The sequence below is a fragment of the Meleagris gallopavo genome, chromosome 6 (assembly GCF_905368555.1).
Source record: "Meleagris gallopavo chromosome 6, MGAL_WU_HG_1.1, whole genome shotgun sequence".
Taxonomy (NCBI): domain Eukaryota; kingdom Metazoa; phylum Chordata; class Aves; order Galliformes; family Phasianidae; genus Meleagris; species Meleagris gallopavo.
Genome location: NC_139409.1, coordinates 27,710,122 through 27,732,918, shown reverse-complemented (window position 1 = coordinate 27,732,918; position 22,797 = coordinate 27,710,122). Strand labels below are relative to the sequence as shown.

Here is a 22,797-nt window from a genome sequence, read left to right as displayed (position 1 = left end):
ATTTGCTGACTTCAGTGGAATAGCCACTCTTCTGCAAGTAGGAGAGATCAAAATAAATTCTTTATTGAAAGAACATACTAAGCTCTTGTATTACACTTGCATGGTGTTATTTGTATAAACATTAAAACATCAGGTCTGTTTCTTCATGTAAAATGATGTTTTAGTATCTCTTAACACTGCATGTCCTGACTTTACTGGAACTCATTTTACTGCTAAGTCTTCTGGCTAGGTATAAATAGAACTGAGAAATGCAATTTCCATTCTTACAAAGGAAGAAGAACAAGCTTCATCAGAAGTACAGGTGTACAGAAGTAATTAAAGAATTTAAAATTTTTAAAAGATAACCTGTACGTAAATTTACCAAAGGACTGCATATAAAGTTAGGATGGTAGGTGTTATTGCCATGAGTTGTATCATGAAAGGCAGTGAAGAAAATTTTTTAAGTATATAATATTGATTTTTTTTTTAATCGATTTCTTCTTTATGTATGAAAGAGCAAAGAAAACAATAAGTGACTCAAATTATACAGGCAGGAGATATTGAGAATAATGACATTGCCTTTTGCTTCCAAAGCCTGTTTTTTTTCTTCATGTTTGATACCACCTACTATTAGAAGTTAATACTAGTGTCTTGAATTGGAAGACAAAAAAAGAAGTGTAGCAGGATCAGGTCTGGTGAAAAACAGGTCAGCTCTGTCAGATGACATCTTGACTAATAGGGAATGTAACACAGCTAGTAGGAATACCAAATTTACCTCTATTTCACTTTGCTTTGGAATTGATAATTTTTTTTTTCCACTTGAGGAAAACCGGGGATTTGCATTATTTAGACTAAAATGCCAGAGAAGAAAGCCATTCTGAGGAAGAGGAGAGACTTTGATTCAGCTTTTGTGTCTGGTGGGAACATTTTTTCAAAATGTAGGTGCTATTTCCTGTAATCAAGGGCTTTCCAGAGCCTGATAATCATTTCCCAGATGTATCATTTTGGTGAATTATTTTTTAGCCTTAGGTTATTTCATGACTGATTTTGCATATTAAGAATGGGAGAGGATCATATTCATCTTGATGATAGAAAACAGGGAATAGAACTCCCACAGCTCCCTCTCCCCTTCCCTCCATCTTGTGGAAAGTTTGGCTTTATGCTAAAGTGTGAAAAAAGCCTTGACTGCACTATGTCAGGCATATTTCAGTTCGATTTGTGTCAACCCTAATAAGTCAGCTGACAAGGTAATAAATTGGGTGTCTGTTCAAAACCTGGCACCTGTACAGGAAATAAAAGGGGATTTCAGTTGCAGAAGGTTTGCTTTGCTTTGCAAATGGACATTTTCTCAAGGCTCTTCTACCTCCTTCCCCTTTCTCTTCTTTACTGAATTCATGTTATCAAAATGTTTATTTCAATTGTGACTGGAACCAATTTTTCATCTGAAAAAGAAAGCTCTATGAGGGTCTTTGGAAATGGAAATCCTTATACTTTCCACTCTGAAACAAAAGCTTACAGAGCTTTTAATTATTCATATATCCTGCTGTTACGTGTATAGCCTGAATAATTTCCAATTACAGAGGAGAAACTGCCTTTGTTCAACATTTTGAAACTTTACCTTGATGTAGTTGAATCAGGCTGGGAAAACTTAATTTGTTTAACCCAGGGAAACAATGTATTAGTAATACCTCACTATTTTTAATGATAATATAACCTCCTGACCGAGGTGTCTTAACATGTTTCCCTCTGTGTCTGACCTCCAAGGATGCAAGTCTGTTAAAGCTCTTGAGAGCTGAGGCTTTGTAGGTCCAGCTGTAGAGCTGTGTTTTTTAGCTCAGGGGCTCCAGGTCGTGTCCCAGTGTGGTGCGAGGTGGTGACTGCAGCAGTGGCAAGAGCCTACATTGTCTCCTTGTGGACTTCACTTTCAATATGCAGTTCTTTCCCTGTGCTCAGAGAGACAACAGCTATTGCCCCCTGATCCTTCTCACTTTTGTTGACTGTCCTGGAGACCATGGAAGACTTTTTCTGAAAGCTGATTCCAGGCTCAAAGGTTGATCTGTGAGCTGGAGGAAGCAAAACAGGACCTGGTTATTTTTGCCAGGAGTCAGACGCCTGTTCTTCTAGTTGAATTTTCTCCACCTTTTCCCTCCTTCATTATCCCATTGGGATCTACCATAAGTAGATCTTCATGTCCACATGGAGAGTTCATCTCCCAGAATTTCCTTCTTGGACTTTTTTAATCAGAGGAAGTGATAATCTGACCCAGTGGAAGGAGAAAGGGGAAATGGTTTATTAAAACAAATATTGTCACCTTTAAATAAAGTATGTATGAACTTTAGAAACAAAGAGATAAAAAACATCTCTCTGAGTCAAAACAGTTGCCTAAGTGCATACTTCACACATCATAAGAAAATTTTCAGTAGAAATATTCAAAATCCAAGAAGACTAATCAATGTAATGTACATAATAAGGTTTTCTGTGTAGTCTCTCTGTTCTAGGATTTATTGCTCCTTATGCAGAGGATTGGACCAGATGACAAAAGTCTTAGCTATCTACTTCTGTCATATTTATGGTTAAAAACTAATATTTAAATGAGGAAAACGTTTTCTTAAGTTCTCCTCAGTATTTTCAAGAAGTGAAAATGGAACTTGAGGGAGAAAAAATAGGCAATATAAACCTCTAAAACTCCAAGTGAACTTTCAGAGTTGTAATTGAATGCAAGCTCTGGACTTTTCTATCTATCACACTGTAAATTAAAAAAAAAAAAAAAAAAAAAAAAAAACCTTAGCTAAGCAACTCTTCTTTCTCCAGAATTGCATAGTGATATGATGGATTGCTCCAAATTAATTATAGTAATCAGCTAGTGGTATGTGTTGTAGAGTTGTGATTCAAGCAGGAAGGAAAGAATAAGCAAATTCTGACTTGTACAGCAAATTACACATTAAAAATGCGTTGTGAGGGTAGCTCAAGTTTTACACCTTGGCCTCAGCTTGTGGAAAAAATGAAAAGAAAAAAAAAAAAGACTCAAGGGTGAAATATTGAAAGCTGATCAAAAATGGAGGAAATGTACCAGTCCACATATCTTAGGATGTACTGCAAAGGCATTATATGTTAATAAAAGCAAAAGAATAAAGTAAGAAAACAGTACCTAATAATAACTGATACTGTATGTTGCAAAAGGTGTTTTAAATTTCCTGGCCATTGAAAAGATGTTAAGAAATGCCCATTTCTTTGTGTTTGAATAATATCAGCTCCCTTCTGACCTGTTGTGAAAGTGATTGAGACTTTATACTAACCTTTACAGATGCCTCATGAGGTGAATAGCAAAAATCTGGTTGGACACATATAATCTTCTTTAAAAATATTTATAGAACACAGCTCTTATGAAAATTAAACATGTTCCAGGTGTGTAAGGTCCAAATTCTGGGCATAGATCAGTTGATTTTTTTTGAAGTTGCAGATACACCTGCCATTGCATCTTAAGAGAAATCCTTAATCTGACTGCTGCCAAAATGAAAATGTTTGAGTTTTGTTGTCATTTTGTTTTTGCCTAAAAGATGAATTGGTTTATTTGTAGTAGGTGTAGGAATGAGTTAGTTGCAGGCAAGATATGGCAGCTGGCCGTGGAAAATATATTATTTCTCATCTTCCCAAGGAGCACCTCCTTCATCTTCTCTGCATGATGTGGTGGATGTAATTCTATTCTACTTGATGTCTGATATTGGAAACTTTGGATTTTTAGCTTGCTTTGTTTCTTGTTAATAATTTTATTTAAAATACCATTATGGAAAGAAGCATTAATGCTGGGAGCATAGAAGTACTAAATATGTCTCTGTGAAAATGTGAAGATGACCACGAAGTTCAGTGAGAGCATGGTTCTTGACATGAAACAAAAATGTTTTCTGAGATTCCCTCCTATTTCAGTCCATCTACTGAAAAGGACAGTGCACGATCAGACTATTTTCAAGAATGTTTAGTACAATTCTGCTTGGCCAGTAAGACATATCAATGTTTTCCTAGGTTGTAAAACAAGGTTTTGGAAGATATAATATGTCCTCTTTAGTTCTGTTGATTCAAGTTTTTTGGGGGCTGTGCAGTAAACTAAATCACTGAAATCACCTATAGGAAAAATAGTGACAGAAAAATGAACAGGTATGGACAGAGACACATGGCATTCCCAGAATGAGCTCTCACACATTCCTTGTGCCAATCCTAGCATTAAATCCACTCTATACTGAACTCAGCTGAACCAGTCAAGAACTGCAGAAAAGGAATTATCATAGAATCATATAACGGCTTAGTTTGGAGGGGACATTAAAGAACATCTAGTTCAAGCTCTCCTGCCATGGGCGGGGTTGCCAGCCTCTAGATCAGGCTGCCCAGGATTCCATCCAAACTGGCCTTGAATACCTTGAGGGATGGAGCATCCACAACCTCTCTGGGCAGCTCGTACCAGTGTCTTGCTACTTGCTGAATAAAAAAGGTCTTCCTAACATCTAACCTAAATCTCCTGTCTTTTAGTTTAAAGCTATTCCCCTTCTGGGCTGCAAGCACACACTGCTGACTCAAGTCCAGCTTTTTGTCATCAGGAACCTCAAGTCCTTCTCTGCAGGGCTGCCCTCAGTGAGTTCTCCCAGTCTGTACTCCTATCTCAGATTGCCTCAACCCAAGTGTAACACCTTGCACATAGCCTTGGTTAAAACTCATTAGGTTCTCATGGGCACAGTTTTTGAGCCTGTAAGATTGTCTAGTAATTTTTCTTACTCTTCCTCAGTCTCATATCTAACTGCATTGTATTTACAATACTAAGGTAAAGATTTCAGTTATTTTACTTTTTGAATTGAAAATGATTGCCACTATTTCGAACTTGAGAATTAATGAGTTTCTTCCAGGCAGATTAGAACAGGAACATTGTACTACCTGGAAGGAATGACTGCTAAATGGTTGCTTAAAATGGTTGCTTAATGAGCATGCTACATGCCAAAATGCAGGTGATGAGTGGATGAGAGCTTGTTTTAAAAAACTTAGTAGTACTTTTGCTTTAGATCTATGAAGTCAGTGTTGGTTTTATTACTTGACAAAGATTGTGAGGCTTGGACATAGTTTATCTGTGTTACAAAAAGACTCCTGTGGTAAATAGACTGATAAAACTATTTGGTTTTCTGTTTCAGTGTTTTATTCAGAAGTGTTGACCTAGTTAGTTACATCTATGTATGGAATAACTACAAACTCTTCGAACTGCCCTGGGATTCACCGTGGACATGGTATTTGACATTTCTGGGTGTGGACTTTGCATACTACTGGTTTCACCGCATCAGTCATGGTAAGCGTGAGCTTTTTGTGAATTAAAATATTGACTGTGTTAAATATTTCTGAATAGAATGAGGTATTTATTTTTGTTTCTATGCTTAATCTACTTTGGGCATGCCTAGCTGCTTTATTCTCAAGGATTAACAAAGATTCACTGATACTTTAAGCTTGATGTACAGTTTGTATATCATACTATTTGTCGAATAGATATGAGTTCATGAAAAGAGGGAGTATATTTTTGAAAGTAGCACAAAGCAAAAGTAGTATCTTACAGGAAAAGAATGAGAAGTGAATACAATTTGTGTATTGTAGTATCCTGTATGCCTGTGTGAAAAATACAGCTTCATACAAAACTAAGTGTACTAGAAAACAAGGTGGCCAAAACAATGATAGGCTATCTGGATTGCTTTATCTGTTTCTATTTGTTTTGAATGAAAAAAAAAATCAATAATTACATAATTGATAAATGAATGAAAGTATTTTTGTACTTTGTGTTTAGATAGGCACACATTTTATACATATGTATATACACACCCACATATGTTTGTATTTATGTTTATATATCCTGTCTATAATTAATGCTTGACTAACATGTCCTTACTATTCTCTTTTCAAGAAGTACATTTTTAATTTAATTTAATTTTAATTTTATTTTACTTGGCCTTATACATGAATTTGAAAAGGATTCAACCTGTATTTATTGTAACAGTGGAGGCTGTGTAAATCATGCCAGTTACTTCCATTCTTGTTTACTGTGAGGGCATAATAATGTCAATTCCTCTTTGTATCTGTTATGTATTTTCCTTCTATGGTGACAATGTATGTTTGCTCTAGCCTTTTGTGTTCTGTCTGCAAGTCCAGTAACACTTAGCTCAGGCCTAAAATTAGTACTGATACAAAAGCCTGTAGTGAAGAAGTACAAGTCTTATTGTTTCATATTTTGGACTGGGCCTCTCAAGGCAGAGTGCCCACGACCCATAAAAGCTGTGAAATGTAGTAATGAAAGTTTATGTAATGTGCTTTCAAAAAGTGAAAATGTTTTGATGCCAATAGGTGTGTGGAGAATGTGGAAGTGGGTGAGAAAGCATGAACTTCTGTGGGGAGTGGGAGGTAGGAAACCATGCAGGTGGGGAGAACAATGCAGGGTGGGTGCAGGGGGACAAACAATGGTGTGGGGGGCCAGGGCTCACAGGGGGACGGGGCAGGAGGTGAGGAAGCGTGGGGAGCTGGAACAATGTGCTGGGGGGACATCGTGGCTGGGAGCTGGAGCCCTGCGTGGGTGTGCGCGAGACTGGGAATACGCTTCGCAAACAATGACATTAACAGTGCTGGCAGGGCTGCGGCTCCGGCTGAGAACTGGACCAGGGTGGGAGGATATTCCTGTGTTTTTAACTGAAAAATAGTTGCCTGAAAGTGTTAGAAAATTGCTAGCCTGACTCCGTTTTCACCAGAGTCAGTGGTAAAATACCCAGTGCCAGAGAAAGAAGCAGGATCAGCTCTATGCTTTCTAAAGCAATTGCACCTTTTTCTGTTCCTACAGCAACTGTGAATTCACTTTCATCTGCTTTTCTATATTTTGAGAGGAACATTGGGACTGAAATGAACCATGTTAGTTAAAATTCAAGACAATTCTCTCAATACGTAATGATGCTATGGAAAACGTGTAATAAAATGTTCATGTCTCAAGAAGGTCAGCACTGAGCTATCTGTAAAAGTTAAGTTAGCTTTCTGGAGTCTGCAGGAATGTTGCTTACTGTCAAGTCTGTGCTCTCAGCAGGGAACTGATGCAGTGTTGTAGAAAATCATTCTAAATGAGGATTTTAGCATAAACAACACTCTTCCTCTGGTTGAGCAGTGATAATATCTGGAACAGGGCAACACTGCTGCAAAAGTAGATAGAGAAGTTGGAAAGGAGAATTTGAATGTAGGATATCCTTTTAAAATGTAGATTCTTGAAAAATATCTCCACACTTGGAGATGTGGAGATGCTGGATCAGTCTCTCGTATAAGTGGACAAACACACCCTTGTGCTAGAAAGCGACAGGGCCTGATGATTCAGGCTTGGATTCTAGAGCAAAGTTACAAATTAATAGCACATGCATATATCCCAGGAAATTCGGGCTGTGTGGACTTTGTCTAGGGATGTAAATAATGACACTAATTGTTTCAAAATGAAGAACTAAAGTTCAGATAGATTTTGTCATTATCATTGTCATTTTCCTGTCTCCAAGCAATTATTTGATAAGACAAACTCACAACTGCTTACTACCTTATTTTCACATTGTCTTTCCAATAATTGGATTATTCATTCTGCTATTTAAATAAAAGAGCTGAATCCTTTCAGACTTCGTAGTTTCCTCTGGAGCAGAAACTCTAATGTGGAATATCAAGTTTTTACCCAGTACTTGGGAAGCTATTTTTTCCTCTTCGCTATATGTGTGTAATAGCTATTATCATAAACTGAAGTTATACAGCAACAAGAGGAAGTATTTTTAGGTGTGACCTCATTTTTTTTTTTTTTTTAAAGGATAAAGTTATTCTAAATATGTGCTTGTATTTTCCATTGTTGCGGTAGCTACTGAAAAGTTAGAAAATAAAATGTTTCACCACTTATTCCAGCGTTCTTCTGGGCCTGATCCAAAAGCCATGGCAGTCAATAGGAGAATTTAGTTAGCCATTGTTTTTTTTCTCTTGGTGTTTTAATGAATTTATAAGTCGCTGTAACTTTTCCCTTTATTTCAGTAGAAACAATCAGTATGACCATACTACTAAAGAAAATAAGCTGTAAAATAACTTTTTTTTTTTTTTTTTTTTGGATGGGGGGAAGGATATGCGTGGGTTAGGGGATTTTTAGCAGACATTTTAATCTAGGATATATGGATTACTCCTCAAGCTTCCTCTCCAGGTGCAGAGTCCTTTGCAGAGTTATTCCTGCTGGAAAATGGGATTCGCTGGTCCCAAGGCAGCACAGAGCTCTGGCTGTGGTAGAACACGCTCCTCCCTGAGCTCTGGCCTCACTGATATGCCTGTGGCAGACATATGACAGCGGCAGTAAGGAATTTAGAGACTGTAAACTAATTTCTTCAGCAGCCACACCTTTTAATCAGGGAAGGAAATCTAGAGACTTCCAGGTCTATGCAAAAACAAGGAACTGTCACTCAGAGACAGGTTGGTGATGAGCAGTGGGTTTTGAGGATGGTTTGGGGTCTCTCCTCTCTGCTTTCCGACCCTGGGAGACTGGTTTGGCAGTCAGTAGGTTCAGAGAGCCTGTCTCTTTCTAACAGCAGCTTCCAACACCTTTTCTTTTGTTCTCCTTTACTGCTGGGGAATTTCCATTGCTTCAGTGTCCCTCCCCTTAGACAACCTGGGAGAAGCAAGTTTCCTTTGGCTGGGCCAACCTTGGCGGCTGCATTGTTCTGCCAGGCCTGAGGCGGTCGTGTCAGCTGCAGAAGGGATACGTGACAGGGTCCCTGTCAGCAGCAGCCTGAGCCAATATCAGCCCATGCTTTGAGTTACGTGTGGTGCACATAAAACAGGCATCAACTGATAAATATGTTTTAGCTGGATTCTCCAGCTGCTATGTAAAGTTTTGAGTTAACGGAGTATCTCTTAATAATTCTCAGTTTATTTATGGTGGATAAGAAGTAAATCAGGCATATTCTGAAGCAACAGTCTCTGAACTCTTCAGATTCCCCCACTCCACAGGACCAAGTGTTTGGCTGAAACAACTTCTGAGGAGTCAGAAGGCAAAGAAGAAACCCCAAGAAGTCATTTTGGCTTTGCCCTCAAAAGGCCATGCCTCCGATCTGTGGCAGAATGTTTCAGCTGAGGGTGCAGAGGAGGATTTCTAAGATTTCCAATAATTAGAACTTTTAATTTTCTAAAATTCTAAAATAGGGTCTGTCTTCGCCTTATTTACCAGTAATGTAGCTTCTGCCCCTTTTCCCAATAAGTATCTTTAGTTACAATTTCATAGAACAATTCAGCAATTCCTAGCTGTTCTTCCCTACATCACCCAATGAATTCTGAAAAACCTGCTGTGTGGTGACTACATACATGAAATCAATGACTACATACATGAAATCATTGAAGTAGTCTGTATCTAGAAAGAGGATTCTCTTGGATTTCCTAAGAGGGAAAGCTAACTCTTTTCAGCCATCATGGGGTCAATTTAGCAATGGTGCAGGAATTGCCCACTAATCAAGGACTGAGACAGTGTAAGCCATGTTTGCTGCACAGAATCTGTGCAGTACTTGGAGATTTTAGGGAGAACAGAAAAGGCTTTTTTGAGTCAGTAGTGCACAGGTAGATAACTCATCCTTGTATAAGGAACCAGAGCGATCCATATATGAATAAATGGGGACAGACAGTGTCTTATGATTCATGCTGTTAAAAATATAGGGATATGCAAGAGTAAAAACCAGTCCTAATATTTCTGTTAATTATACATGTGTGCAGTTAATAATGCTAGTATGTTAGCATGCTGGATGCTAGTGCAATGTTATATTCACTGTTTAATGAGAAGATGAGTTTGGACTTCTAAGCTTGTTAAAGAAGGAGACAGTAGAGCCTAAAATTTTTTCAGCATTTATATTCACCACTCATTTTTGGAGAGTGTATTGGAATCATATGATCATGCCATCTTTATTTATCTGACCTATTCCTGCCTTTGAAGTGCTCCTTTCATCTGCATTTTATAATGTGCTTGTCTGAAGTCAGTATATCAAAATGGACTTGTTAAGTAGATTTTATATTAAGAATTGATAGTATATTGAAATAATTTTAGGTTTAAGGGATTTTAGTTTTACTATAATGAATTTCCCTTGAAATGATGTCTGACTTTTGTTACTGGGAACATGGTCAGGAACGCAAGGTTTTTTCTTTTCAGAAAAACCTTCATTTCCCTTGGAAAAGCAGTAAATGAAAATATTCTCTTGCGTGCCAGAGGCTCCATTTGGGGTGCAAAGGAATGGTTGAGTGGTGGGTATTTTTTTAATTTGTTTTGTTTTTAAGCTTGTCCTTGCATTTGGGAAAATGACATCGTTTACCTGACTGGCAGTTCAGTGCTATATAGATTATCTAGCATGTTTAATTCAGCCCCAATGAAAGACAGAAAACTTTGGAAGCTGTCAAGTGATTGAATGAAGCTCTGCTCTTTTTCTTGTCACAGCTTGTATTGATTGCAAAGGGAATTGATACCCAGTGATTAAGAGAAAAATGTTCTCTTTTTGTATTTTTAGAGAATTGAATATATTCTCTATAATTGAATTTTAGAGAATATATTTTTTGTCATTCTGGCAGTTGTTATTTTTTCTTATTTTTTCTTATTATTTAAACAGGCTTGGGAGAGCAAGATATTAAAATGTTGACTCTGCTTGCTTCACAAAAATAGCAAAAGCCATAGCTGGTTGCCATATTTTCTGTTCTGTCTTCTGATTGATTCTAATCTAATACCTGCAGACAGCATAACATGAATTAAAAATAAATAGAGAGTTCATGTGATTATGATTCATTCCCTGTCTTTGAATTCCACTGTAAATAAACAACAGTCGTTGTTTCTATATCCTTATTTTTAGTCATATCTTTTATATTTCTTCTCAGAAACAAGAAGTGCTCCTTTTATATAATTCTAAGAGTGGGCAGTAAATTTGTAGAAGACTCACATTCAGCCTCACCAAACCAAAATAATACCACTTCTGCTGACAGCCAAGTCTACATTTCGTTTCAGGAAAAGTTCTTCTGAAAAACCCTCGTCTGTAATCAGGCTTCCTGACACGGAGTGGTCCAGAGTCCTGCAGAATTATAGGAGCTTGCTTGTATTGTGTTCAGGTTGCTATTGTATTATATTGTGTGAAAGATTGATTTCTTGTATATTGGCAAGAATAATGTCCTGATTTGAGGTGGACATATTTTGACCGTTAAATGTGTTGTAGCACACGCAGATATAGCACACCTCTTTCTGTTCTGTTTTAGAAATTGTGAGATAAGTGACTTACTGGAAAATTCTTGTGATCTGACAAGTTTAGAAGATGAGAATGAGAGAAAATATTTGCTTAATTCTCACTTCTGAATCTTCAGAAGATGATTACAAGTTAATAGATTTTCTAAGTGTGTTATATGCTAAAAGGTACTAAGATTGATGGTAATAACAAATTTTCTGACAAGTTAGACTGCAGAAAAAGGGATTGACTGCTGACTTTTGGCTTTTTAGAACTACCATAAGCTGTACTCTGGAGGAGAAATTAGTACATATAGCTTGTTGCTATAGTGAGGAATTAAGCATGGTGATCTGGGTTCAGCATCTAGTCTGAGAAGGCATAAACTTTTCACAGTTGGATGATGGAAGGATATAAGGAGAGAAATTACTAAAGACTTGCCATGATTCTTGCATGTTTTCTTCAAATATATTATAATTGTTTTTCATAGATCCTGACGGTTATTGTGAGTTAAGCCTTTGTACAAGAACAAAAGTACTTTTTTTTTTATGATGTCAGAGACCATGTATCTTTTAACCTTAAATATAATGAATCTATATTCATAAAAGTGTGAACTGACTTTTTTTGACACAATTTTTATAGCAAAAATTCAGATGGCATTTCCTTCCGTCTTCTCTCAGCATTGTTTATCTTTTCTCAAACTCCTGCAGTCAAGAGATCTGGCAAGTTCCCCAGTACAAAATGAAAAAGAAACCATATTCCTCCATTTTCTTTGTTAGTCGTCTTTTCTTATGGCTGGGAAAGGGGCCAGCACAAAGTTAATGCTCCTCTTAAGCACTGCTGAAATCCTGCTTTGAGGATTTACATAATGCATTGTCATTGTCAAGGCTCTCTATATAGACTTGCATTAACAAGAGATACCTGTGGGTGTCTGGAGAGTGCAGTCTCATCTTTTTCCCATATGCAAAGCCTGAGGTTGTCCATGATTGCACCGACTAGAGGAAAAGTTCTGGATCATCTTGTCAAAGAGCAAGTTAGTAACATGCTTTTTACAATGAAACATTAGAAAATGCACAATAAATATGCTTATATATTTAAGTCCATGGGAAAAGTCTTTGTTCTTCTTCATCTTTTTTTTTTTTCTTTAAGGTAGTAAAACCTAAATTTTCTGAAGCTTATTATGAATTCCAAATCATCTGTGAATTGACTGTCTTCTGGGATTCCCCAAGGGAATTCACCCAGTGTGTGCATTAAATGAGTGGCTAAAATGAAGAAACTGATAGGTTGCATATGTGTCTGTTGTGATCATAGTGATGTGTCTGACACTGAATTAACATGATAGAAATGTCATTGAGCACAAACAAATATTTTCTGGGGTGAAACGGGAGATGGAAGTTTCTGTAATGTAATGTGAGATGACCATTCAAAAAGACAGATGACTTCAAGCATTCATAACCTTGGCGACTGCTGCCCTCTAGTCTGTGCATTTTGAAAGGGGAAAAAAGTCCTTTTGTAGTCTCAGACTGGAGACATGAATGTGAAAATATCTAACACAGTGAAGAAACAGTTCATTTGACATAGTTTTCCCAGTGTGTTGCTGAAAACCAATGAAATGGTGCATATTACTTTGTTCTATAATATCTTAAGAAATATACGTGTGATTATTCAAGTTTTGAATTGAGCTTTTATACATCTGTTGAATGTGGGGCAAGAGAAACAAGTGCTGAGTAGTTTGTAGATTTTGTTCTTAGGGTGTTTTACCTGAGAAATATGTGGAGTAGTTCTAGTAGACAACACTTCCACATTCACTTCCAACAAGTGAATTCACAAGTTTAGAATAACTGTGTCTGGAAGTTCATGGAAAAGTTCAACTACATCTGTCTTATTTTCCTTTTTTCTTGTCTTTAAGCTTAGATATGTATTTAAAGTTAGAAATATATACTTACTGTGAAACCCCACAAGAGAATATATATTCTTGTTTTCCTCGATCTAATTTTAAGCCGTGCTACTTATTTCAGCGAAAGGCTTCTTACTAATTTAGAGAGAAATTAATATGTATTTCCTAAATAAGTTGCATACAAATTGCTTCATCCAAAGCACAAAAAAAGCCCTAAACCAGTTTCAATGATTTTGGGGATGGTAGCTGTATGTTTCTGATAAGCATATTTGCTTACTTGCTAAATAACTTTGTTGTGGGCTTAAAGGAATGGTCTATAAGGGGGAAGGTTTGTTTTTTATGACCCTTCTATGTTTTACCAATCTGCTGAAATCAGCAGATCAGCAGTAAGAGGTACCAAATGTAACAACAGTTTTTAATTTCTTATATGAAAATGGAATTATAAGGAATTAGGTTTAGAGTAAAAGCAAAAGTCATGAAATTCATCAAACGGCAGCATTGGTTACTATTTTTTTGTCACTTAAAGTAGAAGCAGAGTACTAGCGAAATAATAGTCACTGCTAAAACAGATGGCCCGTTTTGATGCTTGTGCTTCTTCTGTTTAAAAAAAGGAGTTGTGTTTCCCCTGCTGTGCTAGTAAAAATTGCCTGGTCATTATTGCTGTTTGTCAGTCGGTATAGATTTAAAATGGAGAAAGAAACATGCAGAATACTATCTCTTAGATCTGATGCTGCACTTGAACTAAGAGCTGCTATGAAGTACTTTGCAATTAAAAATGGCGCATTTGAAATTTCATTGAAATCACTCTACAAACTGTGCGGAACTGAACTTTGGAGAAGCCATGTGTTGTTTGTCACAGAATACCTTTGGGAAAAGGTAAGGCAACATGTGGCTAGAGGTGCAAGGCAAAGATGCAAATCCTGCTTTCTTGGTTGCTTGAAACAACTCCTAGGGCTTGGGTGTGCATTTCTGCCTCTCACTGGGACATTGATAAAAACAGCCATTTTTTAGGACCAGATAGATCATTATTACATTTCTTTCAAGGATACATGTTCTTCTAGCAAAGCTTTCTGTAATTTAAATAGCTGTCCATTGTGTATCCATCCGTCCATGCACATTTTGTGTGTATATTTGTAGTTTTGGGTTATATTTTGTATCAGCTGATGTGATTGACAATTATTTCCAAATGCTCACAATCTATCTGAGATAATTTCAGAACTAGATAGAAATAAATAATTCCAATTCCTAATTGACACTCTCAGTTTTTACTGACTGGAGTGCATTCCTTATGTAGAATAGCTGCATGATAATTTGAAAGTTTTGTAAAAGGTGTTTTTTTCTTTTAAGTTAATAACAATTCTGAAACAGCTATATTTAAGCAGACTAGGAGTGTTTCCCAAATTGCATGCTGATCTTTTCAGAAAATAGCTTAGATTTCTAGAAGCTGGATGTCTGTACTGGTTTTTCTTGCTTGCTAAAAATCTAGTGAGGCCATTTACCATATTTGATTATCTATTTAAAGATTGCCAACTATCATTTAAAATGTGTTTGGAGCAGACAAGATGTTATTGTATCTGGAACATATTCTTTGCATATGTTTCCCTCAATGCATATTTATTGCCTCAATTAAAGTTTAAATTGCCAAAATGCCTTTTAAATATACAGGTTGCAATACCCACATCACATGCTATCTAAATTGATAGTGTGCTGGTGGAAGATGTTTTGTTAAGAAGAAACTTAACAAAAAAGACAAACTACAGTTTTACTTTTTTTTTCTATTTTTAATAGTTAAAGTATCTTTAAATACTCTTTCTCCAGTTCTTACCGAACTGAAGATATATAAATAACCCATAGTGCTTCCCATTTAGATTTAATCAGGAATTACTACTTGTCAAAACTAAATGAATTAATTGAGGTTAAATATTTTAAAAGTAAAATTACTTCTTTAATCTTAAAAATAAAACATACTCTGAAAATTACATAAGCCTCCCATTGCAAAAAGGGTATCTACAGTGTTCTTATATGTAAAACTGTATGAAAGACAGATATCTTGAATAAGCATCACTGAACTGTCACAATATTCCTAGTTAGATTCTGCAAGGCACTTGGACTGGAGCACTGGATATTGGTGTCTGGTTTAATTATTTTGATGGCTTAATGGAAGCTGAAGTAGTCTGAAAATTTCTTCCTGTTGCTGGCAAACAAAAATTGTGAATAATCATATTGTATTAGTATGTATGTGTGAGGAAAGGCGAGGTTTTGCAGGGTCCAGGAGAGTACTGAGGTCTTGCTCTCTTGGTTCACTTGTGTTTTTAACAAACTTTTCTTCTGATGAAGTACCATCGTTCCCAGCCTCACTGATGAGGACATGTAAGTGGCCATCACTGCACAGGTTATCAGCAGAAATGACTGGGAGTGTTCATTACTGAATGTAATACAGAGCAACCAGGGCACAAGAGCTTGTAAAATATGATTTTTTTTTTCCTTGTTATTTCTTAAAATTCATTTCAATTAAGTAAATCAAAAGCATCACTACAGAGCACACCTCTGCATTTTATAGCTGTAAGTTCAGCAGTGACAAAACTTTTGCTAAGTATAAAAAGGAAAGCACGTGAAAAAATTTCGTAAGGAAACATTTTAGAAATTATTGACATGTTTATGGTTTTCATCAATTCTAAACAGGCTTATTAATTCGAGACAGAAAAAAGTGTGATTTTTTTAAAAATGATTTTTCAGCAGTAGTGTAAGATGCTTTATATATGCATCATATATTTTACATGTTTGTCTTTTTTTTAATAATTTATCACTATTAACACTGAGTTCCAAAATACATTCTACATTCTTTATAATCATAAAAATAAAACTTTGTCTTTTTTTTTAATCTTTCAATAACCTATGGTATGCTACAGAAGTAAAAATACTATTTGCGTAGAACCATCTTTTAGAATAAGACAGTTTTGACTGGAAATTTCTATTTTATTGTTTTATTGTTGTGTTTTTTAAAAAATAAGTTTTTCGGAGTTTTTTTTTTTTAATTTATTAGGAATGATTTGAGACCAGAACAGTCAAATCTGTCATAGCCATCTCTCATGTCTTCCCCTCTACTCAAGATTTCTTGTCCACGTATTCTGAAATAATTTTCATTATAAACATCAATTTAGTAATTATATATTTTGTTTGTTGATTTAAAGTTGAAAAATGAATCTAAACGTATTACAGAGAATGCACAGTTATGTATGCTAGTATGATAGTATGCTATCATTAACATCTTCCCTTGGCCACATGGGTGAAATAAATCTGAATCAGAAATACTTTGCGACATTCTTATGGAGCAGTTGGCAGTCTGCAATGTGCCCACAGTATGCATTAAATACATTCATACTAAATGTAGAATTTTAAGAAGTCATGCTATTAATTTTTGCTCGTTATTCTGTAGAAGTTGTTATAAGTTTTAGGGTTATTCTCTTTTAAAAGCATTTGAATATCACTAAGCAGAGTTAAATTTGGAAGCAAGAAGCTGGTTCAAAGAAATCGTAAGTGGAAAGTGAGAACAACCTCAGGTAAAGAACAGTTCAAAAAATCATTGCATAGTCTGAATTCTTGTCCAGAATATTCTGAAAATAATTTCAGGATGGCAATTTTGAAATCTTTAGTTAGAAATAAATTTAAGAAAATTAAATAAATAAGGAATTTAAGTAAGAAAATTAAAGCAAGAAAAGTTAAACTTACTGATGAAAGATAGATTCTGAAATTATCACATATTGGTTTGCTTAGATATGATTGGTAGTAATATTTAAATTGTTTACAGTGATAGTTGTTGATTGCTTTTTCTTTAAGCTCAAACATGTTTTGCGAAGGCAAGTTTTGTTAAATCTCTGTAAAACGAGGATGGCAAGGGCAGATGAAGATTTTTGTGGAGGAGCTTTTTTATTATTCACATTTCCTGCTTTGTGACTATCCCAAGTATGAAAGATTCATTGACATTATATAGTTTATTCACAGATCAAGTCCTACATGTGACTTGAGCAGTTTCCTCTGGATTTTGTACTCTTCATTCTTTGTAAAATGCATAACACTTAAAGCCTGTTTTAACATGCAGGAGGTTTTACATTCATTGCAGATATGGTTGTGTTATAAATACAATTGCATACGTATGCTCCCTGTGGCTACAGAAGTACATATTCACAGAATAAAAGCAACAGTCAAAGGAATCCAGACTGCTTATTTTTATACTTGCCGATATCCAAGGGAAAAAGGTAAAAAGCAGTTTATAAAACCTGAACAAAAGAAGGATGTAATTTTTTTTTTTGTACTCCCCTGGGTTGAATCTCAGCTGAAATAACTGACAGTTTTTGGACTTACTGAAGGAAATGATGAGTGAAGATAAATATCCAGATGTTTGCTGGCCAGATGTATAAGGTTACATTTTGGAAGGCATGAATACTCTACCTGTGTCTGTGCCTTCTGAGAAGAAGGTTTTAAATAGTGAATGTGCTAAATTATCTCTACAATCTTGGGGAAAAAAAATGAGGCTCAAACTAAAACTTTGTGTTTTGCCTTCAATCTAGTTTCTTAAAAACGGATGCAGATTGCACATGCAAATTTACGCAGCATACGAGTGGGATTTTCTGAAGGGCCATTATGTCTGTGTGGCTAACTTAACATTCTTTGTGCATTGTTTTTAGGGGAGATGCAGCTTAGGGAACTGTCTTAATTTTCCAGCAGTAGGAAATAGGTATCTCTAGTCTCTGAAGATTTTCTAATTTCTATTCCCGTGTTTCAAGCTGCCTATTTACAACAAAAATTTAAACCTTGACTTTTTCCCCTCTTTCTCTCGCCTACGCTAAGTCTCTTCCTTTCCCACCTAACATACAGATCTGCTTCTTTTCAAATAAATTATTGGAAGTAGCTGCTGCCTGCTCATACAGCAGCAAAGCTCATCTCAGCTTGTGCTTGCTCTCAAACTTGGGAAGAGGAAAGTTAAAGTCAAGTAAATAACTTAGCTGCTAGGCAGTAGGAAAAATATTGGATTTGATTGTGTATTATTCCCATATGAGTGAGATATATTTAAAATTGAAAAGGAAACCAGCTCCCTTAAAACTTAAAGGGACAGAGTTTCAGAAATTGGCAGCCAATTTGCGTCTATAATTGTACTCAATGTGGAAGGGATTTTCTTCTGTTGATGAGGGATGAAAGGGATAAAAGGGTCTTGCCACTGGACCAGCAGTAAGGCAGAGGAGGCCCCTTCCTCCAATGCACTGGTTTTGTTACTGGCTTCATCTATCCCTACTCATGCTAAAGAGCCCCCTGCCTCGGCAGGTAGGCAGTGTGTAGGAGGTGAGGCACTGCTCCTTTAGGAACTCCAAAAACAAGTGTGTTGACAGTGAATTTTCTTTTTTTTAATGAAAATCATAATGTTTTTAAACAGTGATCATTCTCCTAGACACGAAAGGAAGTGATAAGCACGGTTAAGCACTGCAAACTCATGTAATTGTTATAGCTTGTAATTTTAAATGGAAACAACCTTTAATTTTTTGTTTGTTTATTCTGTTTATGTAAATTTGTGTTCTCATTCTCTGTGTAAACATTAGGAAACTTATTTGCCATATAATTACAAGCCTATCTTGTATCTACTTAGAAAGGAAGAAACTAAGAACTTCCAGAAGTCCATACCTCAAAGACACAGGTTATCCAATCTCAGATTTCTTCTCCAGATGATGAATTTATCCCCAGTTACGTGTGAGAATAAATAAGGTCTAGCGTGTGACCTGGAAGCTAGTCTTTGCAAGTAAGAAGAAGTAGCTTGTTTCAATTTCTGTGTGACCCTCCTAACACCGCACTGAAGTGTTCTGAAGTGCTCAGGACAAGGGACAATACTAAAAGACATAAAAATCTGGAGGTATCACCAGACTTAAAACATCATGTCCCAAATTTTTGCCTATAGATTCATCCTGGTAGAGAGATGGGAGAGCAGAGAAACAAAGCACTTGGTTCAGTTTTGCTAATAAACTGGTTGTTTTTCAAGTGTATCCTGATGGCTCATCAGTGCATTGCCTGTTCTTGCAATATTTATCATGGCTCGAAGACTATTTGCAGTATGGGTTCTGAAATAATTCTAATATTATTTTTTTCATTTCATTTCTGTGCCTGGAGTACAAATTTACTTTGGTTTAATTTTTTGCATCTAAGAAGATTGAAATAATTTTTATTATAGTGGAGAGAATTTAGACTACAGTGGGTAAAGTGCTAAAATTTTACATGTTGCAAGAAGGGAGAAGACTTGGGCATGCAATAGGAAATTCAGGTAGGAAATTGCTAAGGATCTGAATGTTCAAGTGAGATATAGAAGCACCACTGGATATGAGGGGGAGCATGAGGAGGAATGGAGCAGAGGAATGTGATAGAAAACAGTAAGCGCTTGGGCCATGTGGAGGAGTATAAGCGAATTCAGAATGAGATGAGGAGGTGAACATGAAAGGAGGAAATTTATGATGGATAGATTAATGGCTACTGCGTTACATAGTTGAGGGTATAAAGCCTTGTCCCATATAAGCCTGCAGAAATTTTGTCATTAATTACAAAGTGAGTGTTTGCACCAAAAGTGAAATCTTTTCATATCAGTCACTAAGAAATTCTGTATTTTTGTCTACTGCTGGTTGAAATGTTGCAGTGCGGTTTGGACAACCCTCTGTGTACTGAAAATACCCTAGTAGCTTCCTAATTTATGCTTCAAAATCTTACGTTTATGAAATGAGTAGAAGGATTTTGCAACTGACGAAAGCAGCTTTAATTGGGACAATTGGGTAAAACTGCCCCTATTCTCAGTTATGAATGAAAAAGCAATGACAAGTGCTGGAGGAGAATGTTTTTATATAAGATGTTCACAAGAACAGCTCTTCAAAGATATTTAACATTGTTCATTTGCTTACGTAAAACAAATGACTGTACTAATATTAATTTATATCTATTGGTCAAGTAATGCAAACATCTCTTGAGAGGTGTCCCTATTATTGCCGAAAAGTTTCATGCATTTTTTAGGTGGGAACAATATCTGATATGTCATGGCATTTGTTTGAGGTGATAGCACAGCATTTTACACATGAATCACAATAATTCACGAAGTTTATTTTATCTTCCACTCTAGTAGGATATGGTTACTACACAAATAACTTTAGGACAGGAAGTAAGAAGAATACTGTAATTAACTGAAATTGCAGGAGAACTTAGGTAGTCAGAATATAATTATGCAAGGCACAACTCAGTCAGGAAACAGGATTAACTTTCCTGTTCTTTTGAAAAATGCTGGATGATTGCTAATATTTATAAATGGTTTTTGCACATCAAGTGGATGATTATGCTTGTGACAGAGAAGCTGCCTTTAAAATTATGCTAAGCAGTTGGTTCCTCTGACTAAGTGATAAAGATGCTTCCTCCACAAACAGCTGTTAAATTTCCTTTTTGCAAGCTAGATTTACTTAAAGGTGCCACATCCAAATATTGAGCCAGTCTTTACTAGTTTTTGATCATGGTATATTCTATGTCAAGTAAAATTGCAAGTGACTGAATAAAGTCAGTTTATTTTAGAGAAAAACAAAACCCTACAACATATAAAAACTCAGACCAACCCCACCCCTAAACAACTGCTGAAGTTCTTCTATTCTGTTACATCGGACTCTGGTACAGGAAAGCTCAATATTGCAGATATTGGTTCAGCAGCACTCTTGTGTCTAACTTTCAAAGGATTACATCCCTCTCTCTAACTTCAGAAGAAATTGTTTCTATAATCTATATCATTGCTGAAAAAATGTTTACTGTGTGGTTTAGAAGTAATACTGTAAAGTCAGAATTAAGCTGTGCCTGAAGAAATAGAATCCAGTGGTAGCTATGAATCCAGTGGTAGCTATTGTTAATTTAAATCCAAAACAGGGAAATGATATTGAGTTTCTGTATCTGTGATTTGCTCTAAAGAAAAATTTGGAACGCTAATTAAAACCAAAGTATTGCAACACGCAAGTCTGACACAGGTGAATGCTCTCTTGGTAGCTGCTTTGAATTATAAATATTAGCAAGATCAAAATGAGCCCCAGCGCAGCCCTACTTTACACTCTTGATTTCCAAACATTAGCAACTTTGATGTAATCCTGTTGTTTTTCAGGCAAGTCATACATTTACACTTAGAATATTTTATTTATTACTTACTTTAAAAATTTTCTTTGCAACGTTTTGAAGGATTTTAGATTTAAGTTACTGACAACTATGTGAATTTCTGAAAAACTGTAGTTAATAGTAATTTTGAGATAGGGAATTTTTTTAATCCATTACAGTGAATAATTCCATAAATTCTCTGTACACTGCTATGTTGATAGTTACTTTTACAGTACAATGACTATTAAATATGATTTTGTAAAAGAACACTCAATATGGTACTGATTACAGTTTAGTGTGTATATGTGTGTTTTTATCTGATACTTCAGAAACATTTTTCTTAATGCAAACAAGAATTGTTAATTCCACACGTAACTTTACTGCATTGAGTAAATCTACAGGGTGAAATCACGAAAACCATACGTCTAATTACTGATTTTGAGAGATTTGTTCTGCTCTTGGTATGTGTGTTTATATGGAAATAAGATTTCTGTAAACAGAAACTAGATAACTAACTGCCAATCTTTCTGATCAAATAGCACTCTGTACGTGTGAGCTGAAGTCTGACAGTTTCATATCTTGATTTAAGGAAAGCTGGCCACAAGCAGATATCTGCCTTTTTTACTTCCCACATAAGGGAGCAGATTAGCAAAGAGATAGAAAATATTAATCCTTTTTAGTCGCTAAAGTATCTCAGACATCATGAACACAATTCTGCAGTATTTCTTAGCATAAGGCTTCCCAAGATGTAAAGAAAATGTTTTTGCATGGAGTCTTACTTTGTTCTGACATTTACGTGAGGACACAATTCACCACGAACCTTTCAGTCTTCCTCTTCTTTCAGAGAATAATGAAAGGAGCCTATTCATTGCAGTCTCTTGACATCTTTGTGGAAAAATAATAGTTCAATTGCACAGGCCCACTCCTCATCTGAAATATGAGCAAGGCCTGGAACCGGAGCAATCTGTGCCCACTGCATATTTCTGCCAGGATGCTGGACTGTTGCCATTGTTAATAATGTTGAACCTGAAACCAACATTCACAGATGAAAGAAACAGATAAAAATACTTATAAAAGATCAATGCTTGTAATATAAATATAACAAAGATTATATTAGAAAAAAATATGTAGGATAGCTGTTTATTATTACATCAGGATTTAAAATATTTACAGTCTGAAATGGCCTTTCCTCATTTTGTACTTGGGGAATATTCCTTTGGGAGCAATGGCAGGATGTTTTCTGTTAAGCTCATATTTTTATTTTTTAACTAGAAAAGGAAAACTGCTTCTAGCCAATTTTTTTTTTTTTCCTTGTAACTAGGTAATAAACTTGTATCTATAAAAAACACTTGCTAGAAAGTGCTGTTATCTGTTTAAAATTTACGGAAACATTGTATTTTGACAGTACAATAACTAACGCTCAATTATAGAGGAATTCCTCCGGAAGAACAAGTCATGACTGCAAGTGTCGAATAAACCTAGCAGTGTGTGACATACATAGTAAAATTTTGTAACAATAGTAATCTGAGC

The 22,797-nt window shown here is 35.8% G+C and overlaps 1 protein-coding gene across 4 annotated transcripts in view; it reads left to right on the top strand.

Moving 5' to 3' along the window:
• AGMO (alkylglycerol monooxygenase) overlaps nt 1-22,797 on the top strand; it is a 179,312-nt gene that overhangs the window by 13,767 nt on the left and 142,748 nt on the right. For all 4 annotated transcript variants that reach the window (XR_014883858.1, XR_002116001.3, XM_010712730.3 and 1 more), the window contains exon 3: nt 5,151-5,302. Coding sequence is in view for 2 of the 4 variants with exons in the window: in XM_010712730.3 (XP_010711032.2) it covers nt 5,151-5,302 (152 nt within the window). In the remaining 2 variants the exon portion in view is untranslated. The remainder of the gene's footprint in view (nt 1-5,150; nt 5,303-22,797) is intronic.